This window comes from Uloborus diversus, chromosome 2 (genome assembly GCF_026930045.1).
Source record: "Uloborus diversus isolate 005 chromosome 2, Udiv.v.3.1, whole genome shotgun sequence".
Taxonomy (NCBI): domain Eukaryota; kingdom Metazoa; phylum Arthropoda; class Arachnida; order Araneae; family Uloboridae; genus Uloborus; species Uloborus diversus.
The window spans coordinates 41,547,085-41,568,386 of record NC_072732.1 but is presented as its reverse complement, the minus strand read 5'-3'; the positions used below and the strand labels follow the sequence as shown (position 1 = coordinate 41,568,386).

The 21,302-nt window shown below is 32.0% G+C and overlaps 1 protein-coding gene across 1 annotated transcript in view; it reads right to left on the bottom strand.

Moving 5' to 3' along the window:
- Window positions 1-16,849, bottom strand: part of LOC129235091 (F-box-like/WD repeat-containing protein TBL1XR1) — a 67,491-nt gene extending 50,642 nt beyond the window's left edge. The window contains exons 1-3 of the mRNA XM_054868772.1: window positions 16,718-16,849; window positions 14,109-14,176; window positions 12,221-12,366 (exon numbers count right to left, since the gene is read on the bottom strand). Of these exons, the coding sequence (XP_054724747.1) occupies window positions 12,221-12,366; window positions 14,109-14,166 (204 nt within the window). The 5' untranslated portion in view covers window positions 14,167-14,176; window positions 16,718-16,849. The remainder of the gene's footprint in view (window positions 1-12,220; window positions 12,367-14,108; window positions 14,177-16,717) is intronic.
- Window positions 16,850-21,302: the final 4,453 nt, after the last annotated feature.

The following is a 21,302-nucleotide window of genomic DNA, read 5'->3' as shown; positions in this document are numbered from 1 at the left end:
AAAACAGCAGTCTTAAATGATTTTCGATGCTGTTAGAAGGCGAGGTGCTTGGTAGTTCTTCCGCTGAAAATATTGCGAAATGGAACCCCATGTAAAAAAGATTTGAGACGCTCTTTAATGATTTTAGCTGAGGGAGGCAGCTAGCCAAAAAACGTAACATTTTGTGGATTTTCTTATTTTTAGACCGTCTAGGAAAAAGAAAAGAAAAAAAATAGGAGGTATGGGACAGAATTAACTGAACAATAGTCTGTAACTATCGAAAAATTTTATTTTAAGGTTAAAAAAAAAAGATTTTTTCACAACATTCTAAATTTTTTCCTATAGAAATTACCTTGTTTTCTCAAGGAGCATTTGTTTCTTCTCTTCAATAATATGGACTGTTTAAAAAAATATATTATATTCAGTCCTGTGGGCTGGTGGAGGGCACTGTGCGCGATCGAAGTCCGGACTGCATAAGGTCAAAAACTGGACCACCAAAAATGTATAATTATTTAAATTGTCATTTATAACAATTACTTGCCATGCTATTGCAATATCCCATGGCACTCCTGTAGATGAATTATAGCTCTCCGGGAAGGAACACATTTTAAAGAAGACTGCCTGTCGGGTCTCACTAAATCAGTTTTAATTTAATTTAACCTTTAACAAAATTAGTTTGTTTGAGACAATGGTTAAACTTTAAAATCCGGACTTTATGCCAGGGTTGGTTTAAAAAAAATGTTTTTTTTTTTGGTTCAAACCAGTTTTTTTTGGTTTAAACAGAGTTTATTTGGTTTTATTATTATTTGTAAGAAAAACAATTTTATTTTAGGAAAATGATGAAGATTTATCAATTAATTGTTAAAGAATGTTTAATACTCATATTTGTACCTAATTTCTTCGTAATTAAATAATAATGAGTAAAATCTTGTAATTTCATTTCTTTATATGTAAAGATTCTTATAGAAGAATTTTGTTTGAAAATCTTTAACTATATATATTATAAAAAATACAATATGCAAATGGGCCTTGGTGTAAATGATCAAAGAAAGAGTTTACTGTGACAGTTCAGACATTATTAATTACAAATAACCAAGAATTAATTCTTGTAAATTAATTTCCTCATAATCATAGCTATCTACGATAAATAAAACTAGTATGTTGTGGCCATCACAAAACTTTTTTCTATATTTTTCTTTTTTTTTTTTTCTGATACCTCCCCATGCTGGACAAGGAAGCAATATTCCCAACAAAAACAAAATTACACATGCAAAAACTTGATGACCATCCCAATGTCTGAATTATTACAAAAGCAAAGCAAAGAGCGAAAATTGAAAGTTATTTTAAAAGCCTTGCTTGAATTAATTACAAATATTTTATTTGTTAACAAGCATAAGATCGCAACAGTTAAAAATTTTAAATCATTGAAATAATATTTCCGATCATTTCCATACAATTAAAATCACGAGAAATACGCAGACGACAATCTATTACGATTTATCTTTCTTATTGTTGCATTAATGAAGCTATTTTATTCACAAAAAAAAGAAAAAAAATCAACACCTCTTGGAGCGATTGGCGTCAAAATTGAACCAAAGCCTGTTTACATATAGGTTCACATATATTCCAAATTTCAACCAGAACGTAGCATTACTTCTTGAGATAGGGCACTCACAATGGAAAAAAAAGAACGGGCGATTGTGCTACAACCCTTTTCAGCTGTTGACACCAAAATAAAATCAGTTCTTATACCAACTAAGGGCTACTTGCCGATAAATTTTTCTTTCATTCCGTTCATTATTTCTTGAGATACAGCAGTCACAATTGACGACAAAAAACGTTCTATAGCTCAACCCCCGTTTGAGTTATTGACACCAAAATTGAATCAGCACCTGTTCCTGTTAATGGCAACATATGGACCAAATTTTGTTTGATTCCGCCAGTTACTTCCTGAGGAATAGCAATCACGCGTAACTCAAAAAACGCCCCATTGCTCCACCCCCCTTGGAGGAATTCGCGCCAAAAACCAATGGGCACAAGTTCACATAGGGGCACATATGTGTACCAAGTTTCGTTCGATTTCATGCGGTAGTTTTTGCTGTAGAGCGGCCACAAAAAACTGGTCACACACAGACGTGACACACACACACACAGACATTTGCCAAAAATAGTCGAAATGGACTCAGTACACCTCAAAACGTTCAAATCCATCGAAATTCGAAAATTTGCACGAATCCAATATTTTCTTCTATATATTAGAAATAGAAGAAAGTAAAAATTAAAGCAAAATTAAAATCAGACATTCTAAAACAGGGAAAGTATTTTGTAGTCTCTACAAATGAATCACAAGTCTGATGTACATTACAAAACTTTAAAAATCAAAAGATCAACGCCTATTTTGTTTAAAGATTTTTTGAAAAGTTACAAATCATGTACTTTATTTACCTAAGGTATCAGTAACAAACAATTATAGAAACAGGACAAGTAGGTTTTAAGAAAATCATTATGTTTTCCATTGTAGATATCATATCTCATGTTTTAATGCATTTAGGAATGCAGTTTTTTATCGCAGAAAAAGAAATAATTAAAAGCCTCAGTATGAAAATACTCTTTTAACATATTTTAATAATGAAGACTGCCCTAAAAACTAATGTTTATTGATACTTCCACCATTCATATGTGAGACTTCCTTTATTATATCGGGATGAAAAAAAAAAAGTTCCTTGAAAGGTTTTTTTTTTTTTTTTCTTTTTTAAAGAGTGCTGAGATATTAATTAAATATTTTCTGTTTTCATAATTTTATATATTTTCTTTTATTCCTTGGACTGCATCATCTATCAGTGATGCAAAAAGTGTGCAGGTATTCACACAATTTTATGACTACTCTAAGTGTTCTTGGACTTCTTTAGTTATTTTTTTTTTTCCTCTTGTCATTTAAATACTCTAGCATCAAAATTTATATACACTATGCGTCGCTTCAATGGTAAATAATCTATCTCAATAAATCTTAAGTAGTCAAGCAAATTAAGTAGTAAAGAAGTTTTGGTTGAAATATGCTTTTTGCACTATTTTGAAATGCAAAAGACTGAAAAATAATGACAATTAAAAAATTATAGAAGACCTACTTTGATTTTTTTTTCCATGTAATTTTAGAAAACTTAGTTGGTTTGCCTCGTATATTTATGTACCTTATAGGAAAACTGCATAGATTTTAAAAAAGAAAAAAAAAAAAAAATAAAAACTAATGAGCAAACTTGCATTACCCTAAAAAATGGAAGTTTCTAAATTTAATGAATCTGTAATTTATCTATAAAGCTTTGTTTGTTCCTTTGTATTAATTAGATTTTACTCTTTGCAATAATATGAAACATTTGAAAACCTTTGGGGGGAGGAATGAATTTTTTCAAAAAAAAAAGATTTTTTTTTGAAAAAAAAAACACTTGATTCAAACCACGGTTTAAAACAAACAACCCTGATATAAACAAAATGATTTTCAATTATTTTTAATGCATTCTTCATATCTTCAGCTGCATTATGCTATTAAATTAAGATTTGAGCTGTTAGTGTCTTTTATAAAAAAATAATTAAATTTCATTACATACAGGACATCACAAAAAAAAAAAAATTTAGTACCTTTCTTGATATTGAATATTTCTCTGAATTTATAAAGTATTTTAAGAAATAACTTTAATGGCTAGATACAAAAATATTCATTCTTTTAATAAACTATAAAATAATTTTTAAAAATTTCTTTATTCGTTGAGAGCTAATTACTTGTGTTATGTACGGGATAAGGCTATTTGTTACGTACGGGACCTCTGATTTTAAAACATAGTTCTCCTTAAAAGTAAAGCAAAAATTTTTTAAACATCAATTTTATACATTCTACTTAATTTTGTACAAACGGTAAAAGTATTCTTTTCAAATAATTAGTATAATTTCAACATTTTAGAAGATTTTTACAAATTATAGCAATGATTTTAAACAAATTTCCATTTCAAACATTTTTAAGTTGTTGATTGACTTGATTATTGTGATAATAAATGCTTTTCAAAAAGTTATATAAATCACTTAAATCCTAAAACATCAATAATGTTTTCAATTTTTTTTTTCACATCTTCCAGTGATATGGGAAAAGTTGGTCTGCATTGTACATTTATGTACCTCATTGGCGTCGTCAGCTGAAATTTATTGAGGGGGACCATTCTGACTTTGTCATTTTCAAGTTGCATTAAGAAAAATTCGTGTATATATATATATATATACATTTAATACAATACTTTTAAACACGGGTACATCTTGATTTACATAACTACACAATAAGGAAAAAAAATTAAATACCAACAAATACATTTTTTCTAAACTGCACATGAGATACGAATATCCGTGCTTTTTTTTTTTTTTTTGTGATCAATTTCGTCCAAGATGTTTTTGTGAACGTAACATAAAGCAACATGTTTTAACCGCTTTTGTGTCACAGTCGACCTGAGATACAATTTCAGCTTTCTCAGCGCACTGAAGCTTCTTTCAGCTTTACACGACGAAGGGCGGCACACCAAGAGTAGCCGCACCAAATTTTCAACATTTTGAAACAGTGGACAATTGAATTAACCGTTCTTAATGAATGAAATCATCAAAAACGAAATCCAGCTTTATTGAATCAGCCGCTTTATGGAATCAAAGCTGTTTAGAACAAAATGTGACTCATATAAGCCACGACAACTGTATACAGTCGAACCTTGATATCTCGAACCTCCTTATCTCGAAACCCTTGATGTCACGAAAAAACATTTTTCCCCTGCATTTTTTATAAAACCCCAATGATTTTCCATAGTTATCTCGAAATTTATTTTTCGAAACCCTTGATATGTCGAAATTTTTGCACGAAAGCAAGTTTCATTTGTGGTTTTTCTTAGGCAATTTTTGTAGTAAAACCAGTTCCAGAGACCAGTTTTCATCTCTCTTCTTGGAAACTTTGATTAGGGGATTGAAGCAAGATAATAGGGAAGTGTTGGTATGAAAGGGGTGCTGTATTTTCCCCAGAGTTTAGAATCTTTGTGCATTTCTCTCGAACATGTTGTCCACTTTGAGGAAAGGGGGTTAATTTTTCACCAGTCAGATTTCAAGTGAAAATGGAGAATGCGTTCCTCATTTTCATTATTCTGCTTTTTTAACTCCTACAAAATGGCTACTGAAAACTTTTTTGGATGTGTGGAGCTACTAGTTGAAGATAAGGATTTTTGAATTTTTAGGTGAGAAACCAAGTTGAAGTTGTTGTTCATTTCAAAATCTCTTCCTGTGCACTTCCGACAATTATAAAATTTCAAATCTAGTAAAATATTGAAGACTACTTTATTGATCGTAATTCAAAGTGGTCTAATATTACATATATAAATGCATATAGCGTATGTGTATGTAATTGTGAGAATTTCTAGTGTAATTTTTTCAAAACCTTGGTAACTCAAAAACTCGATATCTCGAAAAAATTTTCTGTCCCGAGAGATTTGAGATTAATTAAATTTTTATATTACATAGTGATAAACCCTGCAGCTCTAAGTTCTTGACACAAGTTGGATTCGAAGGAGTTTAATTTGATGTTTTTTAATTAAAAAATTAAAGTATATTATTCACCGTTATGATATTCACGAACCTACGAAAAACACAACTACAAAAATAAAATAAGACACAAATAATTAAGCTCTCATAATATCATATTTTAATAATGCAACCTTTTAAAGTATTTTGTTAATTTTATCAGGTTTTTTATAACAAATGCACCAAAATTTTGCTTTTTTTGTTGAATCCTCCATACACTCAACGCATATGAAACCAAAAAGCAGCAAAAACTATGCCCATGTAAATACATTAATTTCTGATTTCTCAAAATCAGCAGGGAAAGTGCCCCTCCTGATCCTCTTTAAGTGACAGGCCTGCCTTGAGAGACACACCCCACAGATTGAAAAGTACTGGCCTACACAGAGAACAAACAGCATTTGGTGTATAACTGAATTCTGATCAGCGGACGATGGGAAAGAGATAGAGAAATGAACTGTTTTTTTCTGACACGTGACAATAAGTTTCAAAATGGTTATTTCAATAAAATTCGTTCAGTAAAGCAGGATTATTAACGGATAATTTTCTGTTAAGCTTTAATAACTAAAAGGAGTATTATTTATTCCATTAAAATTTATAAAAGATGAAACATTTCAAAAAAAAAAGAGAAAGTTGAAAGCATTAGCTCTGATAGGACTCAGAATTTTAAAATATTGACTATAAAGCATACCTGATTGGCAGGCATTCAGGGGCTTACACGATAGGAGGTCACTGGTAACTTTCATAAACTTTCCTTTCCCAGAAAATTTTGTCTGACGAGTCTTCAAATTTCGAGAAGTTTTTTTGCGAAATATTGCATTAAAAAGATATTCTCATTAGATGTAGTGATGTGGGTAATTAGGAATTTCATTCGGAAAATCGAGAAGAAACCCCATCTGAATAGTATAAAATCGGGGAGCTCCTGCATGTAATACACTAAACAGAATGGTATTTACATATCATGATCTTTTGACTTTTTGAAGATGGTTCCGTGGATGTTGATTCAGTAGTTAGAAATTGCTCAAATTCATTTGATGTAGAAGGTTTGCTACATTTTCCCGTTTCAAGCCACCTCTCCGTAGCCGTAATCGAATATGTAAAAAAAGTATTTTTACCAAAATAGGAGCGCTCTTCAGGTCACCTACTCTGAAGGAGACCAAAAGACCACATGAAATTATCTTTATTTTTATCGGAACATTTCCCAATAGGAAAGCTTCTTTTTTCGTTGGTCTGTCGGAAGTGACATCACAGTATCCATCGTTATAGTGGCTTACGATTTGCTTTTGAAATTGCACTTTAATTTTTTGACTCCTCTTTAGTTTCTGTAACGTAACGCTTTTTTGGTCAAATTTGAGATGCCGCAAACACATTTGAGAAACCGCGCTTCGGTAAGGTACTTTGAAGCCACCGTGTTGAATAATGTCAAACACATGACACGTCCTTTCCCTTTCTACCCCAAACTTAACCTTTGACCAGCTAAGTGGTCTTCTAAATTTTTGGGCATCCTTCGGCCAGGGTGTTGTTGCCAGCTGCAAAAAACCGCCAAAGAGGTCTGGTGTCTCATTTTGTTTGGGCAACATCGAGGTCGCTATAAATTGAATCGAATCGGAGAAACAAACACTGCAAAACTCGAAACAGAAACCTGGAAGTGCCGAGAAACGAGATAAGAAAGAAAGGGGCAGAAACTCAGATCCCCGCCTGACTTCTGTTGACTTATTAGCACGAGAGTCGGGGGGGGGGGGGGGAGTTGTCCATCTAGTTTCAGTATCTCAAAGTTGTCCCGTTGTTTCCCCCTAAATAGCAACAAATACGCTGGAGACACGACTATGGATGGTAGACATTGCACTCGGGAGAAGGTGTACCCTTTCTAGCATAATCCACTGAAACTAGTGTGCGCAGAAAGCACAGCAATGGTTTGTCATTGGAGTTCACTTTCCGTTCACTATACACATCACCTTTTTTTTTTAGTTCATTTTTTTTCCTCCGATGTTCATTTCATTTTATTTTATATGAATTAAACATGGTAAATTATGTATTATGCAACTGTTTAAAATCTTCAAAGCAAAAATAATTTCCCCAAAATAATGAATTTCATCTTGACAATTATCGAGGGGGTCCGATTTTCAAATATTGAGGGGGTCCGGTTCTCAAATATTGGGGGGGTCCGGACCCCTTGGACCCCCCCGGCCGCGACGCCCATGATGTACCTAATAGGAAAGCTGCATTGATTTAAAAAAGGAAAAATTTATTAAATCTGTAATTTATCTATAAAACTTTGTTTGTTGCTTTACATCAATTAGATCTCATTCTTTGAAATGATGCGTAAACTTTATGAAAACATTTGGAGGAAAACGATGAAGTTTTTCAAAAAACCATTTTTGAAAAAAAAAAACCACTTGTTTAAAAAAAAAAAAAACTTTGTTTAAACCATGGTTTAAACCAAACAAGCTGCTTTATGCCCACCCTGCTCGGAAAACCTGACTTAATGCCCTAGCTGTCCAAAATCGGGACCTTCTAGTTCAATGATCAGGACATTCTATGAGTGGAACTATTGTCCGCTGGACCTTATATGTCTGCTTTACCTTCGGTCTGTCAGACCTTTTGGACGTAAGTTTATATTCTATCCATGAACCTTTTAGTTTTGAACCTTCTGTCCGGACCCCTACTGAATAACGCCAATAATGCATGATATATCATAAAACGCTCACGAATGTGGTCTAAGGTGTTTCCGGGAAAGTTCTTTAACGTTCTTTTAAATACAGTGAATAGAGCCGATTCTTTAATGCAAGATTTTGCCATCTTGGTGCGCAGCAAATTATTGAAAAGTTTTATTGTTAATAAATCCCTAATTATTTGAGACATGATTGCAAAATTTCGTGGAGCCCCTGTAGAGGTTTCGTGGCTCCTCTAGGAGGTGCACCTTTTGGGAATTTTTACATGAAGTCTTACTAAGATACGTCCCTAATGCATATTACGCCCAAAAGCGCTCATAGTAGTTTTGCCTGGGCACATTCTTTTAAATAGGGTCCGTCAGGATAATTTGGGTATAAGATATTTTTTTGAATAAAATGAAAAATATTCATTTGATACACCTACAAAAAGTCACCGTTATAAACATCATCCTTGCCCATGAATATATGCTGAAAAAATGTTGCCAACACTCTTTTTGACATTGACAAAAAATAAATTAAACTTTTTGGTAATGTCAATGCAATGCAAACTAACTACTTCCAAATAGTACTTTTAATTAACCTGCCACTCTATGTTTTTAAAGTTTAGGTGTGTTGACATTACATATGTTTACTTTAATTTAGCATTGAATTGAAACATTCAACATAATTAGTTTTCATGTAATTAATGATTTTAAAAACATCGGGTAATTTGGGTATACATTACATTTTACCAATTAGAAGGAAAATAATAATAATTTTATTGGACTTCAAACATAAGCATGTATGTGCATCTTCACTACCCAAGGTAATATATGCTAAAAATGAATTGGAAGGCTGTTTAAATTTGCTTAAGTGTTCTATAACAAAAAACTACTTCCCGTCCATTAACAGTTTGTCATATTGTGATATCTTCAGTCTAAAATCCATCCTAATACTTTAAAAAAAATAGTATTCATACTATCCCATTATTTCAATTGTACCTACATTCAAAATTAGTTTGAAAACATTAAGTAAGATTGTCATTAAAACCATGCTTTGCTATTTAACCATTACTATACCCAAATTCCTCCATCCTCGGGGTAATTTGGGTACAGTGAACAGGGTTGGCAAGTTTCTGCCAAGGTGGTTAAAACCACTGGTAGAAACCGGTTAAAACCGGCATGGCAAAAACCACTTTCTGCCACATTTTCGGCAGAAACTGGCAAAAACTCACTAAATGAAAAAAAAATTAAATTATTGACATGCAATAGGAAAAAATAATTATTAACCAAAACCCATGGGAAAAATAATTATTAACCAAAACACAATTTAAAATCAAATGTTACATTGTTTGGACCCCGCAGTTGCTTCTTAGAAAATGTGGTTTCTAAAATCTAAACAGTTTCTCAATCAGTAATATGTACAAATGAGAAACTTTAGAATATTCCTGCAACAGAAGGGCCAGCAGGCAATTCATAAAGGAACAAGCAATATTCGTGAAACTTTCATCTATTGTATATATATATTTTTTAACTGGTCCACCATGTAGTAACTGGGGTAGTGGGAGAAATTCAGCTGGAAAAATAAGTTTCGAGAAATAGGACCAATTTGTTTTGCAAAGCTGTGAGATTAGGTACAAAATCTATGCTAATATTGGCAAATAAAATTCTGGCACTTTCTTCTTGAAGCATGTGATAATTTCAATCACAAACAATTTAGATAAAGCATGCAAATTAAAATCAGAAATGCCTTTTAATTTTGTATGTCGGTCCTCTTTCCTGAGTACCTATATGATTTTTCGTCTTTTGTTAGATTAATCCAAACATTGCGAGCATCTGCAATTGAAAAGTTCCCTTCTCCAACTAAATAAAGGGCATTAGCATAGGATTTTATTTTTTTAAATGATGAAATGAAGTTTAATTTTTTAGTTTACCTAAACGAATATCATTCAGCAATCACTTAAGTAATTAAAGATGCTTTTAAGTTTTTGCCAGTTTCTGCCGGTTTTTACCGGTTATAACCAGTTTCTGCCACTGGCACGGCAAAAACTAGTTTCTGCCGGCAGAAAGCCAACCCTGACAGTGAAACTTATGTTTGCCTAGCTGGGCCTAGAGCCTGTTGCTGGTCGTCTCATTTGTATTTGATATTAGCAAGATTCCAAAAAATATACATAATTTTTTTAAAAGGACACATTTTTACACACTTTTCATTAATTTCACAGCACTTAGTTTAAGTAGTCACAACAAGTCATAGATGATACATTAGATAATTTTAGATAAATGCATAGAGTCAAATGTTTAAAGCATGAAAATGTAGTGGTTATTTCGAATTTGTGCATGAGTATTTACAGAAGTATTCAGTATTTAATTGGAAAGTTGTTAAAACTCATGTTGCATCGCACGTTTTTTTTTTCCCCAGAAACTAGGGGTAAACTAGGGGTAAGCCTTCTGGAAGGTAAATTTCAATATGCAGTCTGAAGTTATGTCTACCAAACATTCAAATTCACACAACAACAGATTGCATGGCTTTGTCGACGCAGAAAACGGTTCAACCACCTATGCATGGGTCTCTGGCAGCATTGTATCTCGAGGAGTCGCGAAGTAGTGCTCAAAGAACAGCTTCATGCTTCAAAGATGAAAATCCTGGTTTTTAAATGCAAAAGCATTATTTAAATCTTAAATGCCCTTTGACGTTTTTAAAGCTTTTTTCCCGAAACTTGAAATGGACCCCCTACTAAAGATTGGCGAACCCCCAAGGGGCCCACGGACCAAAGTTTGGGAAGCCATGGGTTAGGGAATTTACTTCCCGCCACTTTAAAAAACTATTTTGTTCTTTCTAACACTGGTTCAAGGAAAGATAACAATCAATTTTTTCTTATTTCACTTTGAGCTGAGATTTCTGCCGAGGCTTCACTTTGTGGCTGGTTTGCAATTCGGAAAAAAAACTCCTAAAAAGAATTTTGTGTTTGAAAGAATGGAACAATTACATTAAAAATATTTTGTTCCGACTTTTCTGCTGGTTTTCTGTTAACATTTTTATCTGGGTTATTGATTTATTGCTGTGTCCTTCACTTGAATTTTGTTACAGAACAATTTGAATCTGGTATCAAAAACAGTTTCCGTGCAGAATGCAATATAGTGTTCATGATCTTGAATTGATACAACTTGCTTCAACAACTTTTGTTCAAGAATGCCTTTTATGGTACCTATACCAATAAAATCTGGATTCATCTAAATTTAATAATATTTTTTCTTTTGGAATAACTTTAGAAATTAAATTTTCTTATAGATAAATTTGGTTTGTTACAGTTAATTTTGGTAAATGTATATATGATAGAAATTTGTTTGATAGAATTCAATGCTAAATTAATTCAGTTTCATTTTTTTCTTATTTATTTCAGAAATTTATGAAATAATGCCTCTAAGAGAAAAAAAAACGCTTAAAAAAAAAACTTTAATATAATTAATTCTGTAGTAATTAAGAGCCGTTGCACTGTTGCTAGGGAAGAATTTTTTTTTCTTTTTTGATAAATATTCGGCTGAAGTTTAAACTAATAAAATAATTTTTTTGAAACATTGCTCCAAATCATTTTTTAAACGTTTAATAATCTTAGCTGAACTATTACTCATACAAAATTATGCTTTAAATGCAACCTGTGCTTTGTTTTTAAGTGAAAACAAATTAACTATTCGGTGCCTGAATAGCCAAATATTTCACCATGATTGTGGCTGAATATTTGGTCAAATTACTATTTGTTACATCACTATAAGAAATAAAAACTACTTTAAATGGAATTTAATAATATTTCATGGCTACCTACATTTAGAACACATAAAACGTAACAACATTTCATAATGTAAAATATCTGTTCAAGATCCACCAGAAAAGTAACAGATATGAATATGGGTCTTTTTTCTCTCAGATATCTGGGGATACGTTACGGATATCCCACACATCACTAGTTGACACATGTTAATTTTAAGCCAAAATGACATTACCTCTCCAATACTGATTTCTGCTTCTGTGTATTGCAATCCCTTTTGTATAATGGATAAAAGAGCAGCTGGTGGTACAAGAGCTCCATTTATGTTGGATTGACTAATGTGACTTTCAACACCAAATGTGTATGCAGAATGGGAAAACCCTGAAAATTGAGAGGGAAAATTCTTCAAATAAAAATTTATCAACACATTTCATAATCTACTAAAAATGAACAAATTTAACACAGTATAAACAATTTAAAATATAGTCTCGATTTCCTTTTTTTTTTAAATCTAGAAAATATTTTCTTTTAAATGGGTAAAAAATTCAGGTGCAGACATTTTTTGTAAATCAGTTTCTAAGGTTTCCGAATTAAATCAGCTTGGAGAGTTACAACAGTAAGATATTCCATTTTTCTAAAATTGAATATCTCAGGAAAAAATACTTATTTTAAATACATTATTGTAAAACTTATTTTCAGAAACCATTAAAAAAAATTAAGCTTTTTTTTTTTTGCACCTAAATATTGCACATTTAATAACATTCCTTTGAGTTATAAATGAAACTGAAATTAGTTGTCTTGGTAGTGTTGTGAATTTCCTTTCATAACTCTACCAACTGTTACATAAAGAAGTTTTTATGTAATAGTTATTGACATTTTTTTTTAAGTAAAATATTTTTTAAATGAACATTTTGGAGAAAAATATTATCAAATACTCATTAATTAAACCTTTTTAATATCTATATTTATGCATTACAAATAGTGCAGTGAATAAGAATTGATTAGATTACACTGCTTTAGCTTTAAGCATAGTTTTGGACAGTTTAAGACAGTTTTGGACGGTAAAAACCACCTGTCCTGTCCTAAACCAGTTTTGGACAGTCCAAAACGCAACCCTGAATATCTCACCAACAAAAACGTTTTGAAAAAAGCAAAAAAAAAAAAAAAAACGACTAAAGTAGTAGACAACCACGTACTACTATAGTGACTTCAATAAAAAAAAAAAAGTTTCTACCCACTTAAGCAAAACCAGTTTTCCTGTAAATAGATTGATTAATGAGGAGTTAACTGAATTTAAAAACATAGATATGCAAACTTTAACCCTGAAAAATTATGCCTGAAGGGTAAAATCTGGCTGATAAAAAGGTTGATCTTGTTTAGTAAAAGGTCCATGATTGTGATGAACATTTAGTAACAACAGATTTTAAGAAACATATATTAATACATACAGAACATTTTGAATGTTTAATGGGAAAAAAAATTACAAGCAAAATCAAAAGGGGGAAAATGTGACACTATACTGCACTGCGTAACCATTTTTTAACACTTAATAATTTGTATCAAAAAATAAACTGACATAGTAGGTGAAAAGTACTCTAGAGATAATCTTTACATTCAGTTTTAGTCAAAAAGCTAAATAACATGGCAATAAAAGACACTGCCTGCCTTAATGTCTGCTTTAAATACAACATATTGGAAAAACCCATACTATGGCACGGAGGATTTTTTAATAAAAACTGCAATACGTGAGATATTTCTGCACAATGTTTCTTGCAATAAAAAGGTTTTCCTATACAACAGTTTGAAATACATGGCATAAGTCATATGGCCATTGCTCAAATTTTGCTTTTAATATTGTTTATTTCATAATTTAGCCATTTGTCGCTTTAAATTATTCTAAAAATATGGACAAAACTTGAATTAATATTTCAAAATATCTTTTTGTGAATTATGCAGTTACTAGAATCAATACATTTTTCGTATGAGAAAATATGAAATCATACATTGTAGAGTGGATTAGCACAAATATAACAGTTCCCCCCTCCCTACTCTATTTACAAAATCTCTAGTAATTTTATAAATATATGACAGTAAATATCATCATAATGAAAATTTGCACTTACCAGATTCTTGAAGATATCGATATACTAGAAAATTAACTTCATCACTGCTGAAACTCATTATGATGGATCTATAACAAGAAAAGAAAAAATCTCAAATGAAATCGCAATTCATAAAGAACACAAAACTGCTACAACAAAAAGGCACCCAAAAGTATACTTAAGGGAAAGTTACATTGTAATATAACTCATAAGTAGCTCGAAGTACAGTACGGATAACATTTTCTTTGCTTTGAAGAACCTAATAAAAAATCACTGCAGGCTATCATTTTCGAATATTTTTTGTAATAATTTGTTCAAAACAGATTAAAAATTAGTAAAAATCTTCAAATAAAACTTTTTTTTTTGCATTTAGGTTGGACAGGTTTTCTGCAGAAGCTGTTAACCAGTCTTGGTTCAAAACCTGTCTTGTATACATCTGTGCATAATCCTGAATTAAATGTACTTTAAATACAGAGTGATAAGAAAATGTGAGGCAAAATTTTGTGGATAATAACAAGATGAATCACATTAGAACATAGGGTAGCAAAAGCAATGCTGACGGGATACATGCACAAAAGACAGATTTGAAACATGTCATAAATTTATATTAGACAACATTAACAGATAACCTTACAGATGTTATCATGTAATATTTTAGTTTTTTAGAGAGGTTTGAAACATTTGTTAAAGTTTGCAGCCCACATTGTGTCGTAACAACAACCCGCCAGCCATCACAATTGGCCAGAGATTCTGATTTAATGGATGAGGTATATTCCCAGAAATAAAAGTCAATTATAGTTTAAAATAAAATGTGTATTTAATTGCATTCAAGATCTTCCTTATTTGATACTGTAATGTTATAAGTAGGTCGCCCCTCGTTTTCAATTCTAGCAACTTTTTCATTTATTCAGTTTCATTTATAACTCAAAGGAATGCATTTATTGTCGCTATGTTTGGTTTAAGAAACAACTTTTTTCGACGATACCGCACGTTAAATATTTATATGCAACCTTAAAAAACTCCGACAAAAAGCTTTTGTCGGATGTCTTTTCATCCATAAGCTCATTACTTTTTGCATTGAAAAAGGCGTTCCCTGTAACGCCAAAACACGTGTCTGCTATAATTGGCAAATTTGTGCTTTTTTTAACGTTGTTTTTCTTACTTTACTAAGTCAATACTACTTCAGAATTTGTTTCACTTGTTATTTAGGATAATTTAAAATACATATTATTTAATGTGTTGCAATTGAGACATTGATAGCAATTTAACATGCTCAATCATATAGCAAAATATAAATGCTGTAAACACTCACAGAATGTTAAATTTTATGTTAAAAACCTATAAATGACTATCAAATCCTTGTATTGTACTTGATAATTCTTCAGGGATAGATAAAAATAAAGGAGTGGAAAATTAAAGAACAGCCTGAGAGGGTTGAAAATGATCCTGATGATAAAAAATTAGGATCAGTTATCAATGTCAAAATTATGACTAAATGGAAGGAAATGTTATTTTGTAGCTGAACATAAAAATCTGAGCTGTGCAGATGTTGGATATGATGTGAAATATTTAAAAAAACTAAAAATTGTGAGATTTTTTTAGACGATCGACCTGAACCTTATCACCTTGATCACATTGACATAATGTGATTTTTCTACCTTGTGCATTTTTTTATGAAACTTAAACAAGCAGGTTCAACTAAAAAGAAAAAAAAAGACCTTGCATCGTGATGCATCACTACAACGCAATGTAAGGTTGGCGATACATCACCATGTAGAAATTCCTACATCGCCCAGTGGTATTTTATGCAAATCCGTAATCATTTGGCAAAACTTGGAGTTCCATTCCACAAATTGAGAATATTTACCCTCTCAAAAATGTATGTTTGGGGAACTCCTGAAAGGAAATGGATTGAATGAAGAAGAAAGCAAATCATCTATTTTTAAGGTCTCTAGACAGATGAAAACATACTTTTTAGGGTTATAAATGATGCAGTTTTTTTAATAGCCTGTACGTTTCTTTCTTTTTCTTTAAAGACTGGCAACATTGCTCTATAATTTATTGCATATTTTACCAACATTTTGCAGTTCTATAGAATGATTCAGTTTTCAGCTCTGTATTTTTTGCTGTGACAGCTAATTAAAAGTTGGGGAGTGCAGAGAGCATGAATCATACTTTACCTTTGTCAAATACAAATTTGGATTGAACAAGATTTTAGCGGTTACAATATGATTATAGAATATAGCATTATAACTAGGTATAAGAGAGCATGCCAAATTTTAAATAGTATCCAAGCACAGAAAGTGGGTGATATCTGAACTGAAAGATTTTATTACATACATATATACATAGGTGCAACTAATTTCAGCGAGTCAAACACATTTAAAAACCGGGAAAAAAAATAATAGTTGTTACAATAGTTAAATTTTTACGCCTTTAGTCAACATCGTTACCATCCAATAATTCCAAGTGATTACTTAATTAAACTTGACAGTCTTGTCAATAATTTCTATAAAATAGTAAACAATACAATAAAAGTTTCTTGGAAACGAATTTTTGGCCAATCACATTTTGCAATTGTCAAAAAGAAAGCTAAAAACCTTTTTGCATTATCTAAGTCATCAACTTACTTCAACAGTAAAGATTTTCAGCAAGTTTGTTGTTTTATTCAACACACAGAGAAAACATGCAAATAGCAATCAAAAACACTTGAGCTCCCGTAAGATGTCATTGACAGAGCAGAAAAAAAAATTAAATTGCAGGAACAAGTAAATAAAGATCAATTCAAAACAGGATTTTCAACCGCAGATGTCCAAAATGCAACAAAAACAGCGTTCAATGTTCGTTGCCATAGTTTCAAACAAAAGAAGCCATTTAATTCACCAATCTGGAGAGCAGATTAAGCGGTCAATCCTTTGTAAAGCTGTAGCATAACATACTTTCAGCTAAAGAAGAAGATCAACAATAATATCAGTTGAGAAGTGAAAGCAACAGCATTTGATAAACCAAACTAGCTCATTTTTATAATTTTTTAAAAATATAATTTTTTTAAAGAAAGCCTTTTAAACTTCTACTTGTTTTCTGGTTCGAAAACTAAATTCATTAAGCTTCTTAACTAAATTTTTAAAAAATGATTGAATATTTTACATTTTAATAGAGCTTTAAATGATATTCAATTTAAAAGAAAAGAAAATATCCAGCATCCAACGATCTAAACCCAGGTATTTATTTGAATTTTGACGTCTTAAATTAAAATCATGCTTTTTGCAACCACGAATTGAGATAGGACCCTACTCGTTGAGTTTCTTGTTTCCACAAATGGAATAGGAATGGAAAAGAAATTCGCACCCGTAATATTATGACTGGTGGTTCCCTACATTGGGTAATACTAGTGGTTGGAAGTAGTGCACTATAAGGAGCGAGAACAAACTATTATAGTCGCTAGATTTTTCTGTCGTTTGTAGTGACATTCGCTACTACTTAAAAAAAACAGTAAAATGATAAACTTCTAGACTAGCTGTCGCAAGGCACCAACGGGCGACCATTTCATTAAAAAATGGCTACCAAGGAATCAAGTTTCAGTTTCCAAATGTAGCGGCAATGTGTGTCTTTATCTGTTAAAACTAACTTCGCGCTAACAATAACTTACTTTCAATCCTTATTCTTACTGTTATCTCTGTCTGACTCAGCGCGTGTGTGTGATGGTATTGTGCAATCTCAAAGCAATCTTACAGGTGGGCACTGTTGATTTTACTTTTTTTTTTTTAAGGGATAGGTTATTTACTTTTTTTGCACTGTGTACATACTTTTTTTTAAGGCAACCAAAAGTGCATTATTGGCTACCCTTTTTTATGATTTGGGTTGAGTAGGGCGACATAAAGAAAAACAGCAGTAGCGAGTCCTGCTCCTGGAAACTACTTTTAACGCTAGTTTAAAAAATAAAGTTCAAACGAATCTGGCAAATGCAAATTTTACTCAAATGCGTTAGCAGACGTATAATAATAAGTCTCATAAAAATACGTACGAGCTGACCTGATCAGTGGCGTACCTAGATGGTGGCGGAAATGGCTCTAACGCCAGGGATGCATGAGCAAGAGGAACACCAATTTGCTAAGATTATACGAGAAAAAAAATTATTTTTTACATAAAATACTTTACTGATGTTTTCGCAGAGTAATCAGTTGGAATAGAGCTAAAGGGAAAAAAAGAAATAATCCCTAATGCTGAGAAAAAATAGAAATTAAAATATACACAGCTGGAAGCCTCTGGCATTCATTTGAATTTTGATGTCTTAAAGGAAATGTAGAAGAAATACGCACCCGCCATATTATAACTGGTAATTTTCTGGATTAGGTATAATACGAGGCATATCAATTGAAAAAGAAACGATAATTAGGATGCGGTAATAAGGATAGTAATTACGGCCAATTTGCACTCATCAAGATTATATATAACGATGATCTGAAAAATCAAAAGAACATTAAAAATTGTCGAGTGAGAATAAATAGCAATTTGTCATTGCTCAGAAAGAGAAGAAGAAGAATTTTTTTTATCTGTGGTGCATTTTCTGAGTCAGCTTAATACTTCTACTCAGCAGTAGCGTATCCGAGAGGGGTAAGAGACTGCTTTTCACCCCCAGATGATCCCCTTTTCGGGAAGGGGGCGGCATTTTAATTATCGATGGGAAAAGAAATATCATCCACTTTTCATATAAGGTACAATAAATTATGTATTACTATTTAAAAAGAAGAGAACGCTTCACGCTCAAATGTTACCAAAAAACTCAAGTCATTTTCTTTAGTTTAAACTTTTTTTTTAAAATAATCTAATCATTTTTATGTATTAATATATTAAACCTCCAGTAGATTTTTAACAAGCTCCACAAAAATGATTACATTGGACCTTATCAGTTGTTACAAATCTTTCATTAAAATACTTTGTATGTATATGTAAATTTGCTTTTTTTTTTCATAAATTTGTGCTATTTTTCTTTATTTTTAAACATACTCTAGTGTCTCATGTGTTATAATCAAGTAAGTCACCCTTAAGCAATGCTCATTGTGTCAGTTGGTAAAGTCGAATGCCCGGGCTCGAGTCCCTGCAAATGCTTCGATATTATTGATCGGTAGAGCTCTACTTTCGATCATATTCTAGTGGTTCTGATTCCACTTCTACACTGTTAAAACTAGAGGTGCCTAATGGGTGCAAATTTTCACCCTAGGGGGAAAAACGGTGCCTCATGGTGCAATGAAGGCTAGGAAGTGTGTTAAAGATGCCTTGTGTGTTGGCACCTCACTGTGTGAACGAGGCTAATAAAAGTGTCAAAAGATCATAGAATACCTGGGTTGCTCGTTTGCGCATGCGCTCTTACATCGTTCAACTACTTCAATGGCGGACGAAGGATGTTGCTACGAAGATTCACTTTCACATTGAATAAAGTACAAAGCTGGATTAAAACTGAACATTTCTTGGATTTCTCTTCAAATCTCGCGTAAGTACAGGGATTTGATCAAATTGTAACTTTTAAGACTTTCGAAAATATTTAAAAGTGTTTCAAAGTACGTTGATTACTTCTCATTGTGCAGTTTACCGTTATAAACATTGTAATGTCTTGCTATTTCTATCATACACAAAAGCAGGGCCGCGCGGTCCCTATGTGCAAGGTCGTGCGACGCACGACGCAGGGCTCCCCAAATGGTCCGCTTTTCCCGCCAAAGTCCGTTTTTTAGAGTAAAGTCCGCTTTAGACCGCTTTTTAACATTTTGGTCCGTTTAGTCCGCTTTTATATTGTTTTTACTCAAAAATCAGATGTTAAAAATTTTCATTACACTAAAAGTATTGTGTGCTGACGTTTGTTACGCCCGAACACGCGGCCGTTGCGCCATTTTTCTATGGAACCTGACTTTCCGGTATTTCGCTTCAAATTGACGTTATTACTCCTCCTTCAATCGCTGTAACATGGAAATCTAGCAAATGGAGAGGTTTGGGGGAGGAGTTATGATGTCAAATCAAAGCATTTTGCTACCAATATTTCTCACGGGTTCGTACGCCCTTGAAAAACCTTGAAAAAACTCAAGAATGTTTCATCAGTGCAATTTTCGTTTTTGACAATCAGAAGTTATTTTAACATTCATTAACTTAGATTAGCTTATTTTATGTTTAATTACAATAGATAATAAACTACTTTTTTTTTTCGGAACCATGGTAACATCAAACTTTCTTGGACTTCGCCGAAAATTGCTTGTCGTTGTTTGAGATTTCAATCTTTTTGCATCTTGTTAATGTTTTGATTTTTTTTGGTAATCGGAAGTTATTTTGACATACTCTACCATAGATTAGCTTATTTTTTGTTTAATTTTAATAGATAATAAACTACTTTTTTTTCGAAACCATGGTAACATTGAACTTACTCGCACTTCGCGGAAAATTACTTGTTGTTTTGTTTGAGATTTCAATCTTTTTGCATCTTGTTAATATTTTGATTTTTTTGGTAATCGGAAGTTATTTTAACATACTCCACCATAGATTAGCTTATTTTTTGTTTAATTTTAATAGATAATAAACTACTTTTTTTTTCGAAACCATGGTAACATTGAACTTACTCGCACTTCGCGGAAAATTACTTGTTGTTTTGTTTGAGATTTCAATCACTTTGCATCTTGTTAATGTTTCGATTTTTTGGCAATCGGAAGTTATTTTAACATACTCCACCATAGATTAGCTTATTTTTTGTTTAATTTTAATAGATAATAAACTACTTTTTTTTCAAAACCATGGCAACATTGAACTTACTCGCACTTCGCGGAAAATTACTTGTCGTGTTTGAGATTTCAATCTTTTTGCATCTTGTTAATGTTTTGATATTTTTGGCAATCGGAAGTTATTTTGACATACGCCAACATAGATTAGCTCATTTTTTGTTTAATTTTAATAGATAATAAACTTTCTTTTTTTTTGGAACCATAGCAGCATTGCACTTATTCGAAATTCGCGAAGAATTGCTTCTTGTGTTGGAGATTTCAATCTTTTTGCATCTTGTACATATTTTCATATTTTGCACAATCGAATGTTATTTTCACATATGCTATCCTAGACTAACATATTTTATGTTTAATTTTAGTCATATTTAGTTTTAGAGAATATTTTTTTTTTGGGGGGGGGGGGATTATGCCAACAGTGAATATACTTCGCGAATATTTGATTCTCGTGTTCAAG